Below are 22,247 nucleotides of genomic sequence, written 5' to 3'. Positions count from 1 at the left end.
CCTGATTCTGTACACCTGACATTAAAGCAAGTTTTCAGGGTTCCCGCCCATAAGAACAGGTGTGTTAAGCCTCTGATAGATTTAAATAATATATATCTAGGCTTCAAAAATGAATCACTCTCAAGTGAGCAGCAAAGTGGTCGAATTTTCTCTACTATGCCTCTTTACTTCCATCATGGCATGGTTCAGATTTTTAAAATCCTGATATAGTAGCTTTACTTTAAAAAACAAACAAAAAACTATCAATTCCTCTCCTTCCAATGACATCATTGCATTATTACAACGTCTTTGTTTTCGAAATAGACTTATAAATCACCCCACAAAAAAGGTGCCAGGCTTTAAACTACTAATAGTAATGACTATTCCTGAATAGGATTCACACCTCACACAGTGTCTGCCGGGACTCTCTCTATAAATGGGACGTAGTATCTTCCTCTCAGTGTGGCTACAGGGTCCCACGTCATATTATATAGGCCACATTATGACTAGCTGCAAACTGAGGGCATATACTGGTCTAGTGTCTGATTTTTTTAAATATAAATGATGATGCACTTCAATGATTAGAAAGCCTAGACACTGGTATTTGAATATAGATCTTTTTCACACGTATATATTTTATTGGGTTACTAATCTAGGTGACATGTTAATACATATTGCTAGCCCATGAATGATATGCCATACGCTAAATAAATAGGAGATAGAAAATAAAACAGAAATTATCTGTTATCTTGTTTCAGGCTTTTTCTCCCACACTCATCATGTTGATTTACGTAGGGACCATCTGTCTCGTTCATCTGATTGCTTTTTTTTTTTTAATTCAAAGGGTACTTAATTTTTCCTATGAAGCAACTCAAGGGAAATATTAATCAAGATCAATTTTTGAAGGTCTTAAAATTCAAAAGGATGAGAAGCAGAAATATGCTACATTTTTTTTTTTGGCCATATGGTTATTAAGCTGGCCAAAAGCCATATGTGACTCACCAAGTAGTCCTGTTTCACTTGCCCTCAAAAATATGAAAATATGCTGCTCTTTTCTTTTTGTTTTTTTTAATCACTGGAGTCTCCAAGAGCTCTGAAAGTCACCAGAGGAGAATCCTGAAAAAAAAGAGGAAAAAAAGTTATGTAAAGAAAGAAAAACAAAAAGGCCAGTGGAGACTAATATAGGGAAAGGATGCTTGTTTTTCCTTTATTCCTTTTCATTTGAAAGTATATGCCTAGACTGGACTTTAAGTGCATTAATGGCAATTAAAATGTACAACTGCTAAGCTATTAATTGAGCCAAATGAAAATTAATTCCTGAGCGCCATTCAAACCCAGCACTTAATCTCTACCTGGAAGCTAATAGGCAGCTGGTGTAGATTATGGTTCAGTAACCTGATGTGCTCTCCCTTCTAAATGCATCGTTCAAAGTGCTCAGCTACAGTTAAATAGCTTAGGGCTGCAGTGCAGAGAGCTTTGCAACCACATTTTTATTCATCCCTGGGTCTATTTCTCAATTTCTTCTCCTATTCTTTGCTCTATCTATATCTCTAACTGTTGCCCTGATCAAAACCTTTCCCATTGTGAACAAAATATAAACAGCTTTACTTAATCCCAGAAACAGACAGACTGCGAATTTAAGGAAGTGAAGAAGATAAAGATGTTTGTAATCAGAATCTCCCAGGTATACAGATGTCAAAAAAGGTACATCCCTCACATAAAGTACAATGACCACATGCCTTAAAAATGTTAGCTATTCCTTTCAAAACTTCCACAAGGAATCTAAGGTAGGGGTTGGCTTTTTCTTGACTGTTATTTTCAAGAATTTTAAAAGATAAAAGAAGTGGCAGATGTATATATTCAAGTATGCATTTGGCTAATTTCCTGGATACCATAAGGTCCACATGGAGAACTGGGAAGGAGAACAGTCTCACTTTGATGTGAACATGCACCTAATTGGTCCTTTCCAATTTCATCCATTAAATGAAACCTGTTTTTATATCATCTCCAAACAAATCATGTGGAGTTGGTGATCGAAACCCTGATTATTATAAGTTTAGGCTGACCCCAGACATACTATAGGTGCTGAAAAATCCAATGAAGTGCTGGTCTTTTTGTTTTTGGTGGGTTTATAGTTCCTCAAAAGGAACAGATATCCAGTTACAGAGTACCTCTGAATTTTTGTTTGCTTGGATTTTCTTTGTTCACGGAGACTTACATTTCACTAAAGTACACAAAATGTGCATTATATAAACAAACTAGTCCTGAAATAACAAATTAACAAGTTTCCTATATCAAAATCAACTCATTCCTCCACAGCATAGCCTAACTTTTATTCCTGTAAGCCTCTACAGAAGAGTAGTTTCCTAAATATTAATAATGAAAGGGCCATTCTGACTTTAGAAGGCAAGCTACTACTACAAAGGGAGGTTGTGCCATACCAGAAAAAGTATGAGGTGACAAGAACATGAGTGACCATATTCAATCCAGCCCTGGTCATATCTGATGTACTATTCAAAGCTGTCTAAAAGCTGCTTCTGGACACAGCATTAACAGGAGTCCATGACAAATAAATAATAGATAATCCCATCCAGAGTCAAAAATCAAACTAAAATCTGATGATCAGATTTTGAAAGTACACTCACTCCATCTTTCTGGAATTAAGCCAAAGTCTGCTTTTTCCAATCCACCATCTCCTATATTCCGGATATAGATCTTCTGCTTGGTCTGAATAGAGATATAACTGATTATCATCAGAATATTGATACACGTATCAATGTATGACCAATGGGGAGAGGACTGAACTTTGAGGCAACATAAACTGAAGTGGCCAAGAACTTAACCTGCACTCCCTCATTTCATTACTAATTGAAACTGTTTACTCAGACAGAAACAGTCAACTGCAGATCAGGGCTCATAATGCTCAACTCTTGCATACAGTCCAGAAGGATGCCATGGCCGAAGGTTGCTGAGTGATCCAATTGAAGAGGCTTTCACTTCCTACTCCCCCACTGTAGGAAACATGCAGTCCGCATGCATAAATTTTTTTTATAATAAGATTGAAGATCAGATAATTTCATATAGGCATGATCAAAGATGAAAATCCAAGCCCCTGTATGCCATCAAGCTCTACTGAAGAAAGGCAGAGACAGCCATAGCGAAAACAAAAGGAAGAAAAAACACATTTGTTTCCCCATTTCTTTTTTAAATCTTCTTGCTGTCTTTTCTTTCTACCCACTTGACAATCTGTTTAAGAGAAGAGTAGAAACATCATGAGACTGTTTGCTTACAAGGATGTTTTAAATTAATCCAGGACTTCTAAGTTATTTACTCCTAGTTTACATAATTATTTTTTTGTAGAAATGCTGGGCTATCTCATACCAGCATTCAAGATAAGATATGAGAAAGAAAATAATTACATCATTTTGGGACTCTTGAAAAAGCATTTATTGTCCTGGAAATAAACAGCTGTTATTAGCATTTTCCTCCTCCTCCAGATACGAAGAATAAGACAAACCAGCAATCCTAGAGTCTAGCCACTGGGGGCTATTGCAAAACTCTTTTCAGGGACAACAACAAAGTCTATTTATGTTCTTGTTGATTAATCTATTGAAAAATAGATGAGTTCAATAAGAGACACTTAAATAAAACAAAACACCCTGTTATAAAATACCCTTCTGGTACAATGGAACAATGTGATGAAGTGACATGGTAAGTGAATAGAGGCATTATTTCCATTTCACATTAAAATTCCTGCAAACAGCACCTTTTCAACACATATGCCAAAGAATATTGCTTTTCCATTTTATTAACTCTTAGTTTCTGCAATGAGTTTTCCACATTTTGGAAGGATAGTTACATTTAAATACATACTGTACTTAAACTTCACAACAAAGACCTAGGTTTAATTTGGTTAAAATCACCTACATTGCAACACATTGCTACCTTATCCAGATCAAATCTGAGTAGCTTTGCTGCTAACCAGTCCATTATCTATCATTTCCATATCAGAATATAAAACTGAATAAAATTTGAATACAAAGAAATGTAAAATGGAATGCATATTTGTCTTCTATTAATAGTATCATATACCAAATGGTCAGCATATTCACTCATACATATCTGTTTGGAATTGAATTGAGCATAAAAAGTGAATAAAAATGGGGGGAGGGGGGGTTTACACCTTTCTACTGAGATCTGGTAACAAGAATTATTTTGATTCTGAATGATTAGTCTTATTCATCATTTCAGCTGTTTATGTCTTTCTGATTTGTTACATCCTTCTAGTGAGGACAAGTTTGCTGTTAAGGCATCAGGCTAGAAACTGGGAGACCATGATTTCTAAACTCACTGTAGACACAGAGCCAGCTGGTTGACATTGGGCAAGTCACTTTCAATCCTAGGAAGTGTGCAATAGCAACTATTTCTGAAAAACCTTGCAAAGAAAATTGAAGGGAGTTCCTCAGATAGTCTCAGAATTAGACATGATTGAAGAGAAGGAAAAAAAATCATTCTGTGTTTCTGGCTTTTTATGTTCTTACTCTCTTTTTACATAGTAAACTACTGGGAGTAATTCTGGTTATATCTGGAGGTATATGAAAACAATAAATGTACATGCATTTAATTTATATGCATAAAATATGAAGCTGCAACTGATACCACAGTGTTTTCTCCTGATAGGTCTGCAGGAAAAGCAAATACGTTACAACTGATTTTCAATCAGCAGACTTCCATCAAGTAGAGGGATGGGACCATTCTTATAAACCTTGGCAGTAATGAAACTGACTGTCAATCTAGAATCTTGACAGTTTTTATTTCTAGCTTTGCTTACTTTCTGATGGATTGGTTGCCCTTGACTTGTTTTCTATCTATAGTCCTATTAAATATTTGCAATTTCAGTATGTATCATCATGCATCTCCCAGGACATAAAACCTGTATCATATGAATCCAATAATCTTTTTTAGATTCATATAATAAATTACATTTGCTTTAGTGTCAGCTTTCCAACATAATTTTAGAAATGTTTTGGTCAAAATGCAATGAATATTCCCTTAAATGCATGAGATGCTTTCCCCAAATGCATTGTTCACTCACTTATGAATAGATAAATCAGGACATAGCACATATATTCTTTAATGAAGGAGACCTTGAAGCATGACCATATAACACCTACTCATAATAGAAGCAGTAGTGACATATAACACTTGGTTAAATGAAGTTCCAGGGCATGATCTGAAGACACAGGATGCAACCACCCAACTGATAGATGAGTTACTGAGCTACTCATACCTTTTTCTAGGAATGGGACATGTAGTTTCATTTAGAAAGCTACTGAAGCATAAAGGAAGACAATGGGCTTCTGATTTCCTTTTCCCTCTGTAATATAAAATTATATCTCCCCTACTATTCTGGGATGTGACCCTTTTTTGTAGACTCACAAAACGAATTCTGGATAGCATAGAGAACTTAAAGGAGAATAGACAGAGATAAATTACACTCTTTGCTGTCACTGGAGTTTCCCTTCTATTTCAAAAGAAGCAGGATAAGATCTAATCCATATTTATCCTACTGAAATCCATAGAACAAAACATGTTAGCATTTATCACCCATTCAAAAGTAACAATGAGAAGCTAAAGTGTGTTGTTCATCATAGAACAATCTAATCAAAAGTTCAGATAAATCCATCAAATTGTTTGTGATTTCAATACATGAACCATTCTACTAATCAATTTAATGGTAATATAGCAGCCCAGAAGGTGAATGAGCTCATTAATCTTTATGGCATACATGCTGACACCATGCCCTGTTGTTAATTCAATTTTCACAAAATAAATGATTACTGGTGTCATTAAAGATCAGACAGCACACTTAATTTAGAAGGTCTGTGTTGACCCACTTATTCTTCTTGTTAATTGGCATAGGATCTTTGCTTCATGTTTATGCTAAGAATTTTTGGAGCTTAACTTAGAATAAATTGTATAAACTATAAATCAAAACCAACATTTAGATGATAATCATTATGCTGTTTTAAATGGTAAGAATGTTTTATACCAGAATTGTAGCTTTAAAACATGATTTAAGATTGCTCTTGATATCCATTCTTTGGATATTGAACTAATGTTGATGAAGTAGTAAAAACAGAATAAAATAAAGGAAGGAAGCAGTAATCAAGTCTATACAGGAAGACTGTAAATCTACAGACTATTCTGAAATAAAGTTAAAGGCAGTCCAGTAAATATGAGCATAGCTAAAAATCTATTCACTGAAAACTTGCATTCCTCACAAATAAGTACCAAAATAGATGTGACATTAAAATCAATTGATCATTGTGATCATTGATCACATATAATTGATATTGTGATTTCTTTACTAAATAAAAGTCAAAGCTAAAGAATTCCATGTCCAGTCATGTCTGACTCTGGGGGACAATGCTTATCTCTGTTTCCTTGTTTCTTAGCCAAGGCAATAGGCATTGTTCAAAGACATTTCTGTGGTCGTGTGGCCATAAGACTATATGCCAAGGCACACAGAACACTGTTGGTTTCCGACTGAAGTGGTACCTATTTATCTACTCACATTTGCATGCTTTTGAACTGCTAGGTGGGCAGGAGCTGGGGCAAGTAACAGGACCTCACTCCATCATATGGTGGTCAGGTCTCAAACCTGGGCTGTCAGCTTTTCAGCTGACAAGCTCAACATCTAAATCCAGAAATAAGAGTAGATTTTATACCTTTCTTGCATCATTTCAATTGCTTTCAGTTTCCGTGAGTGAACATGTGAGCACTTGATGGATGCACTTGTATCCCAATCAATAGCGAAGATAAACAATGAGTTAATAAGGGGAAGGCACACCTTTCTTCTGCTCACCACACCTCTCAAGACTACAAGGATAAAGGTTGTCCCACCATGATAATCAATAGCTTCACTAATCACCATTACTTCTAAATTTCCTTGTGTGTGTACCCACCCAACAAATGAAACAGAACAAAAAAATAGTCCCCCGGCAGCATGTGATAGTGTTATAGGAACACTTTGCTCTTGTACCAAAATATTTATTTATTTTAACTTCATTTTCAAATGTACAATAAAGTACTCTTACATACAGAACTAATATCATGAAGGCAGGAGAGAAGTTCTGAGTTCATAAGTTTGAATAAATTTAACATAAAAATGCAATATCTCCAAATACAGTCATTAGCATTACAGATTCCCAATTTTTATTTTCACATTCCATAGTTTCTTCATTAATCTATCCAAGACCTATGAGCCTAAGGCTGTCAGAAGGCTTTATTTGCAAAAATTAGAAACAATAATCTTCACCCAGGATATTTTTCCAGCACTTATACCATGTCATAATATGAATTATATGTTATGTAATTTATTTGTGAGAGGCATTGAAATGAAAAAATATTATAGGAATCATTACAACTGACCTTCTTGAAATGAGAATTTGTTGCCTTTGCAGCCAATAGATTGTGAAACCTGTGGGATATTTCAAAGTGTATTTAACGATTGGAAGCATTCTGAGAGGCATTCTTTCACTGCAGTAGGAGTGAAAATAGTTGGATAAAATTTTGTGAAATACTGCCTAGTGGACGATTAAATGAATATTACTCCCAATCGCACAATGGAACAACCAAAATAATTGTCTGGTTTCTGGTGTTCTCTTTTGCCTGTTTATCTATTGATCCCATCCTTCTTTTACAGTTAAAAAAAGAATAATATATTAGTAATGTAAAAGCATTTTGCCCTTGATTTATTTTTTCTTCAGTAACTCTAATAATATCACCAGACAGCAGCAGCAGAATTCACAGGGTTCTTTTCTTTCTTTCTTTCTTCCTTTTTTCTTTCTTTCTTTCTTTCTTTCTTTCTTTCTTTCTTTCTTTCTTTCTTTCTTTCTTTCTTTCTTTCTTTCTTTCTTTCTTTCTTTCTTTCTTTCTTTCCTTCCTTCCTTCCTTCCTTCCTTCCTTCCTTCCTTCCTTCCTTCCCTCCCTCCCTCCCTCCCTCCCTCCCTCCCTCCGTCCATCCTCCTTTCCTGAAAAGATTTATAAAAAGGAAATAGAGCTTGGGATAAAAATGCAAACAAAAAGTTTAGCATAAAAGAAATGCTTCAAAATCAGGGCATATTTGGAGAAAATGACAATAAGGAAGGTACATTTGGGGGTGGTTGATTCTAGTCCAATATATATTAGAGAAAGTAAGTAAGGAAAAAAGTGCATATTATCAGTTGCTTATGACTTTGCCTATTTAAAATAGATCGGTTTTTGCTCCCAGACATTACGTCATATCACATCACCTCTCACTATGTTAGTTTCTTTATCCTATATATACTGGAAGTGGCTAGGGAATTCTGGGAATTGAAGTCTAGAAGTTAGAAAACATTGCTTTAAATTTTCACACAAACTTTTGCAGTATGGCTATTATTTTGCTTATGTCAAGCCCCTAAAGTTTTCTAAAAGATAATTAGTCAGATAATTAGTCAGCTGTTAAGATTCTAAACCATGTCATTCATGTATATATAGTATTACATTAGATTGTAATGGAGAGATTTTTAATGAAAATTCTGAAGAGTTTGAGTCTAATCAGAAACCTATAATGACTAATAGAGATAGTGAACATTATTGTATACATTTAAAATGATGGATTATCCTATTGTTTTGAAATTTCTGGTCCATTCATTTTGTACCATCCCTTGACTATTTTTCCCCCATAACAATGACAATTATTTGATAGAATATAATTTATTAACTAGGTCAACTGTCCCTTTGAAAGCATGAAAGGGAGAGGAAAAAAAACACTTGTAAACCCTTGGGCAAATTGATCTTTTGTGGGTCACTGTTAAACTTCTTTCAGAAGACTTTTTAACTAAACAGAAGCCTGGTGCAACTCAGCAGAAGATTACCTTTGTACAGGTGAAATTTTCCATGTTGTTCTGGAAAAAAACAAACCATCAGGACTAACAGTGGCTTGCCTGTTTGATTGCTAATTTGTGATATGTGATTCCTAGTTCTCACAATCAGGATCATGGCTTCCATCTGCAAAATAATGTGTTGGGTTTTAAGTGCTGGTTTGATTCTGGAGTAGCTAAAAATGTACTTTTCAATTGTGTTGAGTGACTCCCCGATCTCTACCTATAGTATTTTCGAGTTTAATAAAGTACAGGTAAAATTGAACTGGTTGAATTAAATATGCATGAATTACATTTGAAGAACATTGCCCTGCCTCTTCCAGAAGACGTTTATTGAGTCAGACTAAGCTGACCATTCACAAACACCAAGAAACATGATGTTTCAAATGCCTCTCCATTTTATTGGCAAAGAAGTTTCATAAAGTCTCTAGGGTTGGTCCCATGTGATATGATTTCTTTATCTATGAACCTGAAATAGGTGAAGGATGTGTAATCCAGAGGTGGTATTCAGCAGGTTCTGACCAATTCTGGAGAACCGGTAGCGGAAATTTTGAGTAATTCAGAAAACTGGCAAATTCCACCTCTGATTAGAGATTTTACAGTATCCTTCCACTGCCACACCCTCCAAGCCACACCCACAGAACTAGTAATACAAAAAATTGAATCTCACACTGGTGTAATCCTTGTGATGTTGCCAAAGTATTGCTTTCAGTGGCCATGCTGCTACAGGATACGGAAAATGCAGCTCAGCAGCACTCAGTATTTCCCTTCTTTAATTTGTTTCTTTTTTTAAAGAAATCATATTTCTGCTAAAAGTCATCAAAGCAGTAGTTTAAAAAAGTTTAAATGAAGCCATAGGCAAGTAACATTCTGTAATTGCGCTACAGGAAGAAAATAATCAGAGAAGTCTGAAGAATCTGACAGTTCCATCAAAACAACAAAACAAGTGTGCAATTGTGATATTGCAACACATGGTTCATCCCTTATGTACATTTATTTGTCTATTTACAAGACAGAGTTGTTTTGTCATCTGCTTCCCTTGTTGGTGCTGTGGATACCAATGTAAAATGTAGTACTGTAAGTAATGTAGCACTGTATTAATGCAATTAATGTAAATTAATTAATCTTTGAGGAAAACTTGTCTGTTGGTATAACTATTATGTCTGTAAAATGATTTAACTATTTATTTATATCACTATATCTCTAAGAAGTTTAAAGATGGAATGCTGTGAATAATTTTCTCCATTTCCAAACAATTCTGTAATTAAAAGGAAACACTCAATGAACTTTACATCTGATCATTGCTAACTGGTTCTTGTCACACTCACATAATACTAACATGTACATTATGAAACCAAATGTCTTGAATTCCAGTTATAGCTGTGCAAAGGAGAGAAATTATGAGGGAATGCAATTTAAAAATGGATTGACTCATGCAAAGTTTGTTGTTACTATTACAGTGCTGGATTCCAAGGGCCCTTCTCTTGAAAGGATTAGTTGATCTACAGAAGCACTGAGATCCTACAACAAATTAGTTGTGTAAAAAATAAAAAGTCCATCAGAATTCAAAAGGCTATCTAATCTTCTGAAGCCAGGCCCTGGGTTATATTTTTTTTCTAGATATAATTCAAAGTTCTCTTTGTCAGCTATGAAGTCTTTTATAACAAGGCCTTCAAGGGTTGCCTGCAGTAGGAAGACTGCTTGATTCATGCAGACTGGGGGAGAATGCAGAAGATTCCTCTACTCACCCAAAATCTTTAAAAAGTGGGAAGCAGAAGCAAGCTTTCTTGGCTTCCCTTTTCTTGTTCAGAACGATAAAGACAATGTTTTCCTTGTGCGCTTAGAGAGGCATGATAGGACTGGTGGCAATTAGTGAATCAATGAGGTGAATAATCAGGAATGCTACTTTATTTGTCTATATTGGATTGATGTTTAAGCTTTTATTATGCGTCGTTGTTTTGTTGTAAGCCCCTCAGAGAAATTTGATGGGGGGGGGAAGTAAATATGGTAAACAAATAACTCTCTAGATGGTAAAAGATAACAAGCAAAGCAACCTGAGACAGATCCAAAAGATAAAAATACAATAAAATATTTCCTTGCTTCATAATTTTACATTGCAGAAATAAAACTCCTCGTTCTTTCCTAGATCAGTGCAGGATATTTACTCTGTCCGTACGTTATGATATAAATTAATTCAAAACCCGTATGCCATTATTTTCTAATTAAATGTTTGAGAACTATATTTGCATGTGATTAGTTCATCCATTCCTTTTTATAGGATGCCTTTGCTTCAGACTAGAGCTTAAGAGTCAATAAATCTTTTCACAGGTATCCATTTGGTCAGCAGTAAAGAGGTAAATAGAAACTAATGACACTCATCAAGCTCAAGGCGCAAATGATTTATTGTGCCCAATCATTTAACAGTTTCATAAAATCGGTATCAGAGAAAGAGGGGTTTTCTTATCCAAATAAACTGTATTTGTATTGTCAAAACAAGGTGATTCATGAGAAACTTGTGGCCAAGATTAGGGGATATTATAATTAGGAGATGATGAATGGCTCATTATCTTTTTTCTTCTTCTTAATATATATAACCATAGGTAGAAGATATGCTTTGGGATATCAAAGAACGAACTCACCCCGCTTCAGTCTGTAGTGTGCCCTGCAAACCTGGGGAAAGGAAGAAGATGGTGAAGGGAGTAGCTTGCTGTTGGCATTGCGAGCGCTGTGAAGGATATCACTACCAAGTGGATGAGGTCACCTGTGAAATGTGTCCCTTTGATAAGAAACCCAACACCAACCGCACGGACTGCCAACTCATTCCCATCATCAAACTGGAGTGGCATTCCCCGTGGGCGATTGTGCCTGTCTTCATAGCAATACTTGGCATCATTGCAACCTCCTTTGTCATTGTGACATTTGTCCGCCACAACGACACCCCAATTGTCAGGGCCTCAGGGCGTGAACTAAGCTATGTCCTCTTGACTGGGATTTTTCTCTGTTATGCTATCACTTTTTTAATGATTGCACGTCCAGACACTGCCATCTGCTCTTTTCGACGGATCTTCCTCGGACTTGGGATGTGCTTCAGTTATGCAGCCTTGCTCACCAAAACAAACCGGATCCATCGAATATTTGAGCAAGGGAAAAAATCGGTCACTGCTCCAAAGTTCATCAGCCCAGGTTCCCAACTGGTGATTACTTTCAGCCTCATATCCATACAGCTTATAGGAGTCTTCATTTGGTTTGCTATTGATCCTCCACATATCATAGTAGATTATGGAGAGCAGAGAACTGTGGATCCTGACAAGGCCCGTGGGATTCTCAAATGTGACATCTCGGATCTATCGCTCATTTGTTCTCTTGGATACAGTATTCTCTTAATGGTAACATGTACTGTATATGCTATTAAAACAAGAGGCGTTCCAGAGACCTTCAATGAAGCAAAACCAATTGGATTTACCATGTACACCACCTGTATCATTTGGTTAGCTTTTATTCCAATCTTTTTTGGAACAGCACAGTCAGCAGAGAAGGTGAGTAAAGAAGTAACTTATCTCAAGCCAATGTTTTGTTTTGTATTGTCCTATTGAAAAAAAGTTGAAACGTTTTTCAGCTAATTCATTTGGATAATCAAGTTTAAAAGTTACTTGAACAACATCAACTAATACTGAATCCAAATAGAGTAGCTTTTTCTGCGTATGCATGCAATTTTTATATTTATACTTTTTATATTTAGTAGTTTTATACTCAACTACTCAAAGAAACCCTACCATTATTTGAAAACCCCAAATATCAACTGATTTGCTCTATGAAACCCATACAAATTGTGTAGTTTTGAGTAAGCAAGTAGGAAAAAAGTCTAGTTTTCCAATGAGTATGGCAAACAGGTTCTGAAGAAGTCTGAGAAGAATCAGCGGATACTTGACAATGGTTGGCTGGTCCTGTATATTCAGAAATTGTTCCTTTCAATGACAGGACAAGCAAAACATTAAGCCATGATTCACATTCGATAGAAAATATGTTTGTGTATAGAATATAAACATTTTGGTGTACAGAATACAATCTCTGTGATGCATAGTACATTGTCAGACATGAAAGACAAGGTTCAAACATGAAAGACAAGGTTCAAACGTGTTTAATTTAACACTGATTTATTGCTAAAAGCCTATGCACAGCAATATTCTCAACTAATAGTCAGCACTTGGTTAGAGTTGGATAAGAGTCAACAGCAGTCAAAGGGGGTTGGAATTAATTTGTCCCTGGCTATGTGGTGATTCTAGGCTGATCTCTCTTTTTACTCTCCCCGATATGTGTGTGTGTGTGTGTGTGTGTGTGTGTGTGTGTGTGTGTGTAGATGTAGATAGACAGATAGATATATAGATACACACACACACACACACACTGATTAATGCAATTAAACAAGCATATATATTTATGAATTAATATATGAAGTAATATAGCAAGAAGGTTGTTTTCAGCACCTTTTTTTGTAGATAGTATCAGAAAGAAAGAAAGAGTTTCAATGTAGTGGATGGTTGATAGCCAATGATAAATCTAGAGTGCATCATTTTACAGAATGCTTCCAAAAATTTACATTAATAACCTCTATTTTCTTCATGGTTATGAATTCTAGAATATAATTATATGCTGCTTATATATTTTCTTTTTAAGTAGCTTGAACTTAAGGTTATTCAAAGTCATCGAATGACCCCAAAATCTATTGTCTTTTGTGCAAAATAATTTCCTTTGTATATAGCTCAAATTGTCATGTCATTTCTTCAACAAGTTCATGCTCCAGCCTGTTGGGAAATGCTTCAGTTTCAGCACTGTGCTATCAGCAATGATTTGTATTTTATTATGGACACTGTTCAATAGCTTTTTACAAGTTTGACTTTTCAAAAGGTATATTAACCTCTGTGGGTTATTACTGAAAGGTGAGGACCTATGAACTACATTATAACTATTTTAAAAATAAATAAATAGTGTAATATAACAATGAATACCTCTTTTCCATGCTAAATTCTGAGGCTAGATTTACAAGTATAGTCTCTTGCTAATTTCATTCCTGATAAAAGTCTTCTAATTTATATACTATTTTACAGGTCTTTATAGATATTTAACGTATTGCAAATGGTTTGCTCAAATATGCAAATTTGCTTAAATAAAGTGATTTGATAGAGCTTAAATATATTATAAGTTGTGAATCTTTGTAAGCCACATGTTATAGCTTAGTGTGATGGATAAACAATCCATAAATTAGAATTATAGTATATCATCATCAACAATATAAACACCATGGTTAAGTGTTGAATGTAAAGCCATCCAATGTAAATTTTGAAATCAAATTCTGCTGATGTCTTGTCTACTAGTAGGATTGAAAAAAAAAATTAATAGCAGCTTTAGCATGCACTTACATCTAAGTATGATACAGATACAGACAAACACATACACTAATCAATATCAACAATAAAACAATAGGAATATCAAGGGCATTTTCTAACATGGTCTAATAATTAACATATAGTACTTCCTAATACTAGGGCAACTATAATATAAATCACAAGCAATTAATGAGAAGTAAGTTCTTTTGCATAAGTTTTGCAAAAGCAAGCATCTTAGTTTAGTTTAGTTTATTGTCATGGCATCTTGTACAACGAAATCAAACACCATCTTCGGTGTACATCATGACCATGACCATGACAATAAACACAAACACATATCCCTTCACCCTTCACACATTGAACTAGAAACCCCCGACACCACACCAACACTGTACTATACAGCAGAATTCAAAAGAGCTACTGCCCTGGGATAGAAGCTGTTTTTCAGCCTATTTGTCCTTGTTTTTATTATTCTGTACTGTCTGCCAGATGGTAATAGTTCAAAAAAAGGATTTCCAGGATGAGATGGATTTTTGAGAATGTTTTGAACTTTCTTAAGGCAGCGGGAGCTATAAAGTTCTTCCAAAGAGGGGAGAGGGCAACCCATGATCTTCTGGGCAATGATGTTAACCCTTTGAGTGCTTTCCTATCTGCCACTGTGCAATTGGCAAACCATACAGAGGTGCAGTATGTTAAAATGCTCTCTATGGTGCAGTGGTAGAAGGTTGCCAGCAGTTTTTCATTCAGTTGTTTTCTGAGAAGTCTCAGGTAGTATAATCTCTGCTGGGCCCTTTTGACCAGGGCTGCAATGTGAGCACCCCAGGTCAGGTCCTCTTTTAGGGTAACACCCAGAAACTTAAAACTAGCCACTTGCTCCACTTGGTCTCCATTGATAAGCAAGGACTGGATGTCTTAAGGGTCATTCTAAAATTCATAAGGCTAGAATTCAAATTCAAATTTAAGGTGGAATTGGTTCCAGAGTTAGGTTTGTGAGGTATTATATTTGACAAGCTTTTCACTGGAAGCATAATTATTAGGAACATGGAAAGCAAGGACATTCTCTCTATAAAGTATTGAATCAACCCTAATCCACTTCAGACAGCAGCTCTCTCTCAAAAAAATGTTGGCATAAAGATTTTGTAGATCCGGAGCACTCTTCATAATAGAATTGAGTGTCCTCAAGCTTTATAGTTACCCCAGTGAAAGATTCACATGGAGTTTTAAATTGATTACGTTTATTGCCCAGAAAAAGGGGATGTGAATACATCAATGTAGAAACTGAATTAGCAAAACCCCAGCCTTTATTTATTAGTGAATTCATTAAGATGGGGGTGTCTGTGAATTGGTTGAATGTCTTTCTCCCTAATTTCTAATTGAAGGGCTAAAGATCTTTGTTTTCTAGACAGGACTGGAACCATGGCAAACCTTTGTCATGTTTTCAAATACTCTGTCTTCTTTTTCAGCTTATGATAGTTCTCTTACATCTGCCTTGTATAAATTTACTGATTTTACAATAATGATATAAATAAGTAATATTATGACTACTGTCTATCTATCTATTTGTCTCCCTTCTTTCCTCCTTTTCTAAATTCTGGATTATCTCAGATTCGTGACAGGAAAGGTCTCAAACGTTTTCGTAGGCACTTGGGAACTTTATAGATCAGAAGTGCTGTGTTCATTATGTCTAGTAATTAATCAAGAACTGGCTCAAAGAGATCACTTCTATATGTCCACACGAGGAATCACTTTGTACTTTTACTCAAAGCTTCATTGAGGTGTAGTATTCCTTCACAGCTCTAAGAAACCTTAGTGAGGAGTATATCAAAATTATGAGAAACCCACTTCTTCCTGTGCATGCTGATCTTCCTCATCTATCAATTGGCAGACTTAAATCCAGGAAGTCGTCTCTGGCACTTGCTCAACAACTGTCTAATAACTTTGACATCAACACACACTGGAAAGAGAAATGAGCTGCTGAACGGCCAGATACAAGCAGTTACATAGATGACCCAACACAAAAGGTGCCAGGTTTTGGCCTTCCTTGGCAGTATTGGCCCACTCTGAACAAGATCCATACCCAACATGGTGTCTGCCAGGATTCATTGTTTAAGTGGGGTCTTGTCTCTACCGCTCAGTATGACTGTAGTGTTCCTTGACAAAATACCCACCACATTGTGCCTGAATGTCCATCAAGAGCTTACACTGGCCCAATGTCTGATTTTTTCAATTGTCCTTGAATGGCTGGGTGGACTGGACATTAACATTTGAACCATTATAAGTCCGTGTATTTTCCCTACACTAAATAAATAAATAAACAGCTCCAAGTAACTCTAAAAATTATATATCTAATGACCTACAAATCAAATAGCTTTTACAAAATATCTTCAAATCTTCCTTCAAAAGAGTTACATGATGCAATTTGTTACCATAAGAAATCAGGAATTAAAAAAAAAAAGATAATAGAGGAATTTAAGAATATTTTACATAATACTCTTATATGCACCCTCAAACAAATAAAATTTCCTAGAAGTGATCAAATATCCTGAAGACCTTCTTGACTTCAGCATTTTGATAAAGACATTAATGTTAAATCTAAAAAGAAATGTAAAGCACCTCACTGACTTTGTTATCAAACTCTGCAAAAGAAGAAGTCCTTATTGCCACAAGTGACGATTACTACAATTTACTATAGCTTGTTTTACCTTGAAAGTAATAAACAAGCGAGGCCTAGGGAGGTTGAATTATGCTCAGTTGTTATGTGAAGTGAAAAGGCTATTTTTTAAAATAAAGAAAAGAACTCTAAATGGTAAGGCAGAGAAAATTGGGAAGTTAAAAATGAGAATAAACAAGGGGAAGTAATTCCAGACCTTTGAAATCCACTTGAAGTTGAAAGATAGATGTTTTATGCATAAATGTTAGTATAGTGACTATATTTTTTTTCACACTGAAATTTATTGGCAAAAGTTCTAACCCACAAGAAGTAATTACTCACATTAACCCAATGGTTGAAAAAAGAAGTTTCAATTAACTATAGCGGAATTTTATTATATATTTATCTATATTAAACTTTTATTATTTTTTATAAATAACTCAAAGGTGATGTACCCAATACTCCTTGCTCCACTTATATTCCCCATAACAATTTGGACCGAGAGATTGTGACTGGCCAAAAGCCACCTAGCTGTTTCACGCCTGGAGTGAGATTAGAACACACAGCATCCTGGTTATAACTTGGGGTCTTAATCACTTTTGTGATTTTGTGCAGCTTGGACTCCAAGGGTATATGGCGCCTAGCATTTCCTTCAAAACCTGCTGCTAAATTGTAATGTTTAATATGACAGAAATTACTATGTGCTATATAATAAATTGGTTATATTTATTATAATTCAATTTACAGTAAATCTTATTAACCCAACACTTGTTTATCTCCTTACTTGTGTATCTTATTCATGATTGTAAATGGTGAATACATACCACAACCATCAAATTTAAAGTCCACATGGGGCTCTTAACATGGAAAATTGAACAGATCCACAATTTATAGCCTGCCTTTTCCTTAATGCATTTGATTTTCTGTAATTTTTCAATCAGCTGCGGCAAATCTTTTTTCCTTATTATCTCTTTCGGTTACTGCCATCTTGAAAAATTAGATCACATGATTTTGCAGATAAAGAATAGCTATGGTTAGAAAGCATCATGCTACATTGCACGCATGTGAATGCAGATATAGTAAGCTTTGGCGTTGCTCTTCAGGAATACAGTTTGTCAAAAGATTCCTATCATATACCACTATGTTAAATGCTTTGTTTTAGCTATCACAATAACTGGAAATTAGACGTTGCATCCTACAGTTTATTGCCACATATGGAAGGGGTGTAGATTGACAGAGAAGTTGATTACTGCTTTCTAGAAGCTGGAAGGAAGATAAAAGAAGATAAAACCTTCTGAAAACCTCTTGTTGCAATGTGTCCAACAACATCTTTTTCTTGGTTGCATAGTGTTTTCCTATTTAAGCAGTGTTAAATGTAACATAAGTATAGGCTATAACTCTTACACAAGAAAATAGTAAAGCAAGTTATAAATCTACAATCAATACTTTGCCAAAAAATGAAGCATGCCCTATATTTTTGCTGGTAGAACAGGTTTTGATTATTCTTTTTGCTCTAGATAAATATTATCACTTGTAATTAAATCTAAGTTAAATATACAACATCATCTTAAACTTAATAATAAAAATCACAATAGAAACAACCTGCCAAATTAAGATGCTAATTTTTCAGTTTTGTGACAGCAATTTTCTTCTTCCACAATTCAGATCACAAAAAAAAACAAATGTATTTCCAGCTGAATTGTTTATTTAAATTAAGTCAATTATGGTAAACACTGGTCTACCCTGATTGGATATGTTCTGAAAAAAAGTTATTTTTACATTAGCATATGTCAGTTAATGGCAACAACAAACAATATACCAACTGATACAAAAAGACTGAATAAACTCAACTCTGCTACATAGAAAATAAATTATCATTCAAATTATATAAAAAAAATTTCCTCTCCCCAGATTAATGGAAAACAATCAGAGTAAATGTGTTGATCACAATTTCTTAACTAGATATATTCTGAAAGCATTTCATTTCATTGTATTATCATTTCTTCCTATACATTTTTACAGAAGCAAACTGAAAACATGGTAATGAACACGCTACTAACCTGAATCTCAAAATCTTGATTTTTTTGCTTGATAGCAATTAATGGTTCAAAGTACAAGTTCCAAATAATTTCATAATGTTATCTGCAAAATAATTTAAATATTCATTAAGATACAAGAAGGATAAAATGAGTTGTTAGTAAGATGTTGCTTACTAACGCTGAGCCAAAATCTGGTTTGCAGATTTTATTTTCATGTCCCAATACCCATGTGACAAAATCTGTGTATTCCCACATTAAGAAAACATATATCTGTGTAAATGCTTTTCTCACATAATTTTAGTCCATCTTCATACCCATGGATTTATTCAGGCTTCCAGTCTGAGAATATTTATTCCTCCTATAAACTATATACCATTGTCATATTTTATCATTTTTCCTAGGAATGCTCTCTATGATAATGCAGATTTGTGAAGAAATGTAATGTAGCAAGTTAACACATAACAAAATGCATTAGTTAAAGTTTTATACAGCTGCCAGCAAATGACAGAAGAAATTTTTTTATCAAGTTCTCATTTTATACTTGACATTTTATACTCCTTGTCTATACTGTAGATGAGAAATTTTGCAATTAAGTGGGAGATTCAGATTCATTCTTAATAAAAAATATTACAATTAATATAATATTTGTTCTGTTTACTATCATTTTTAAGCATGAAGTTATGAATTAATTTTTTTCCAAATAAATTATTCCATACCTAGTTGAAACCGGTAAAATTATTATATAAATTTGCTTTCTGGCGATAGTTCTCTACACTTCCATTTACAAAATGCCACCTTTACAAATACATAGGTAATCCTTGACTTATGACCACAACTGAGCCCAAAATTTATGTTGTGAGACATTTTTTAAGTGAGTTTTGTCCCATTTCATGACCCTTCTTGCCACCGTTGTCAAGTGAATCACTGCAGTTGTTAAGTTAGTAACACGGTTGTTAAGTGAATCCAGCTTTTCCATTGACTTTGCTTATCAACAGGTCACAACAGGTGATAATATGACCCTGGGACACTGTGTTGTGGTTAGCCGGCAGCAGATGTGGATGGCTGAGGAGAATGAGGACTCAGATGAGGACCCAGGACCATTAGGGAGTGGACTGCTGCCTTCAGAGATTGTGGAAGCTGGCAGCAGCGATGAGGAGGTTCCCGAGGAGCCTGTGCCAAGTGTGTGTGCGCGCACACAGGGCTGCTTGCAGTAAAGAGCAGCTGCAGCAGCACAGGCGACTCGGGAGTAAAGCTGCAAGGTAATGGCCTCTCCTTCAAGAAAATAAAAGCCAGCTGTGAATCGGACGTTCTTTGCAGGAAGCAAAGACGTTTTGAAACTCGAGCCTTGTGGACATTGCAGTATCTTAGTTAGTATTTGAAGACTCTTGTAAAATATTTCTAGGTAACCTTATCTGTTATTCTTAGCAGCCTCGCACAGTTTTGGCGAGGCTCGTACTTATCAAAGTTAATTAGTTTGCAGCAGCCTTTTAACTGGGGATTCGTAAGAATCATTAAAAAGGTTTCTGTTCCCTTTGGTTCATGTTTGTTTTATTGGAAAAGGGTTTGGGTCAGAACACACTGCAACCAACATAAATATGAATCGGTTGCCAAGCCTCTGAATTTTGATCATGTGACCATGGAGATGCTGTAATAGTCAAAAGTGTTAAAAACTGTCATAAGCAATGGTGGGATTCAAAAAGTTTTACCACCGGTTCAGTGAGTGTGGCTTAATGGGCATGGTTTGTGTGTATGCACACACTTTGTGTGCATGTGCATGCCAAACGTTTGCGCAGAAGCATTTGCGCAGGCGCAGAGGCATTTCAACTCACCTCCTGCAAGTCTGCACTCTCCCAGTCACTTCAGCTGTACCGCGCAGCACTCTGCTGTGCCACATAATGCAGCTGCACTTCAAAAGCAGAGGATAAAGGTGAAATATGGGAGCCCAGGAGGGTGGGTGGGCCCAACAGCAGAGTGGCGGAAAGACCGGTTCGGTCTTCACTGCTCATCACTGCTATCCGCTCAGCAGAACCAGGCTGAACTGGTAGAATACCACCACTGGTCATAAGTCAGGTTTTTTTCAGCGCCATTTTGAACAATCATTAAACAAACTGTTGTATGTCGAGGATTATCTATACATCAAATTTCAGGCAAACTGCTTAAAGTCCATAACTGTGCAGTCTGTATGAGAATATTTCAGCAGTCTTACAACTTTGATGCCAACATCCATTGATAGCACCAGATATGTTGTTAAATTCAAAACAGATCTTCATTAAGACTATTGGCACTGATATTCTATTTAATATACTCCCATCTGGTCTTAGGGTTTATTACCTGATCCTGTTTGCAGCAGATACAAATATCATTGACAAATTTTTGAGGATATGATATCGCAAAGGATATTCCAACTCAGGAATAGGCCATAGCTGAGTTTATACAAGAGATGTATGCTAAGTAAGTTTTAATGTTTTTCAGCAAGACTTCCAGTTAGCATTCAGAATTTAAATAAAAAGCAGATAACCTAAAATGTTACAAAATCTAGTTATGCTCAGAGTAGCAGTTATATATTCTGTTCATCAAATCTTGCAGCACGGTATATGTCTGGAACAGGCATCCATACATAGACCATAATTTTCAAACATAAGTTTGTTGGTTTCCATGTGAGACTTAATAGTTTGCATGAAGTCAACATATGGTGCCATTGGATGTTTATAGCTCCTAAGTATAGACATGCTCGACACATGTAGAAAAAGCTTTATTTCCGTGTTCATCACTGAATGATGCACTGTTCTGTATTGCTTGTTCAACATAATAATTACGAATTTAAATTCAATTCAGTTAATTTAGAATTTGCAGGTTGGGTACTGAAAAAGGTGTACTCAGAGAATATACCCAGATAATTGTAATTAATAAGAGTGTATTAAGATAATAAGATATTCAATACTTACAACATTGGAAAGATTCAACCTACAATTCATGCAGTGAGACAAAATGGTAAGGAGTTGCTTACATTGGGTGAATTTTATAGCCCTTCAGCCTCTCTCTCTTCCTAGCAAGCCTGAGCTGCTTAATGAGGTTATCAACAATGGGAAATTGCACATTAATAAAAATTAGCTGCATGCCTATTGTTCAGCAGATATTAAGACAAAAGCGGGAAATAATTATCTGAGGTTAGTGTGGAAAATTTATTTTGCAGTTCACAAGAGTAAATAGAAATAACTAGCTTGTCTAAGCAGCCACTATTCCAGTTGTTAATTTAAAATGTGGATCAATCCCAGAACATGGATAG

General features: G+C 35.4%; 1 protein-coding gene across 4 annotated transcripts in view; it reads left to right on the top strand.

Annotated features, from left to right (window-relative positions):
• Positions 1 to 22,247, top strand: part of GRM8 (glutamate metabotropic receptor 8) — a 505,336-nt gene that overhangs the window by 432,242 nt on the left and 50,847 nt on the right. For all 4 annotated transcript variants that reach the window (XM_087969395.1, XM_087969394.1, XM_087969392.1 and 1 more), the window contains one exon: positions 11,489 to 12,424. In XM_087969395.1, coding sequence (XP_087825521.1) covers positions 11,489 to 12,424 — 936 coding nt within the window. The remainder of the gene's footprint in view (positions 1 to 11,488; positions 12,425 to 22,247) is intronic.

The sequence above is a fragment of the Notechis scutatus genome, chromosome 6 (genome assembly GCF_049901735.1).
Source record: "Notechis scutatus isolate UNSWTSFEM ecotype Mainland chromosome 6, rNotScu1.2, whole genome shotgun sequence".
Lineage (NCBI taxonomy): Eukaryota > Metazoa > Chordata > Lepidosauria > Squamata > Elapidae > Notechis > Notechis scutatus.
The sequence above is the reverse complement of the archived record's forward strand: the minus strand, read 5'-3'. Positions and strand labels throughout refer to the sequence as shown.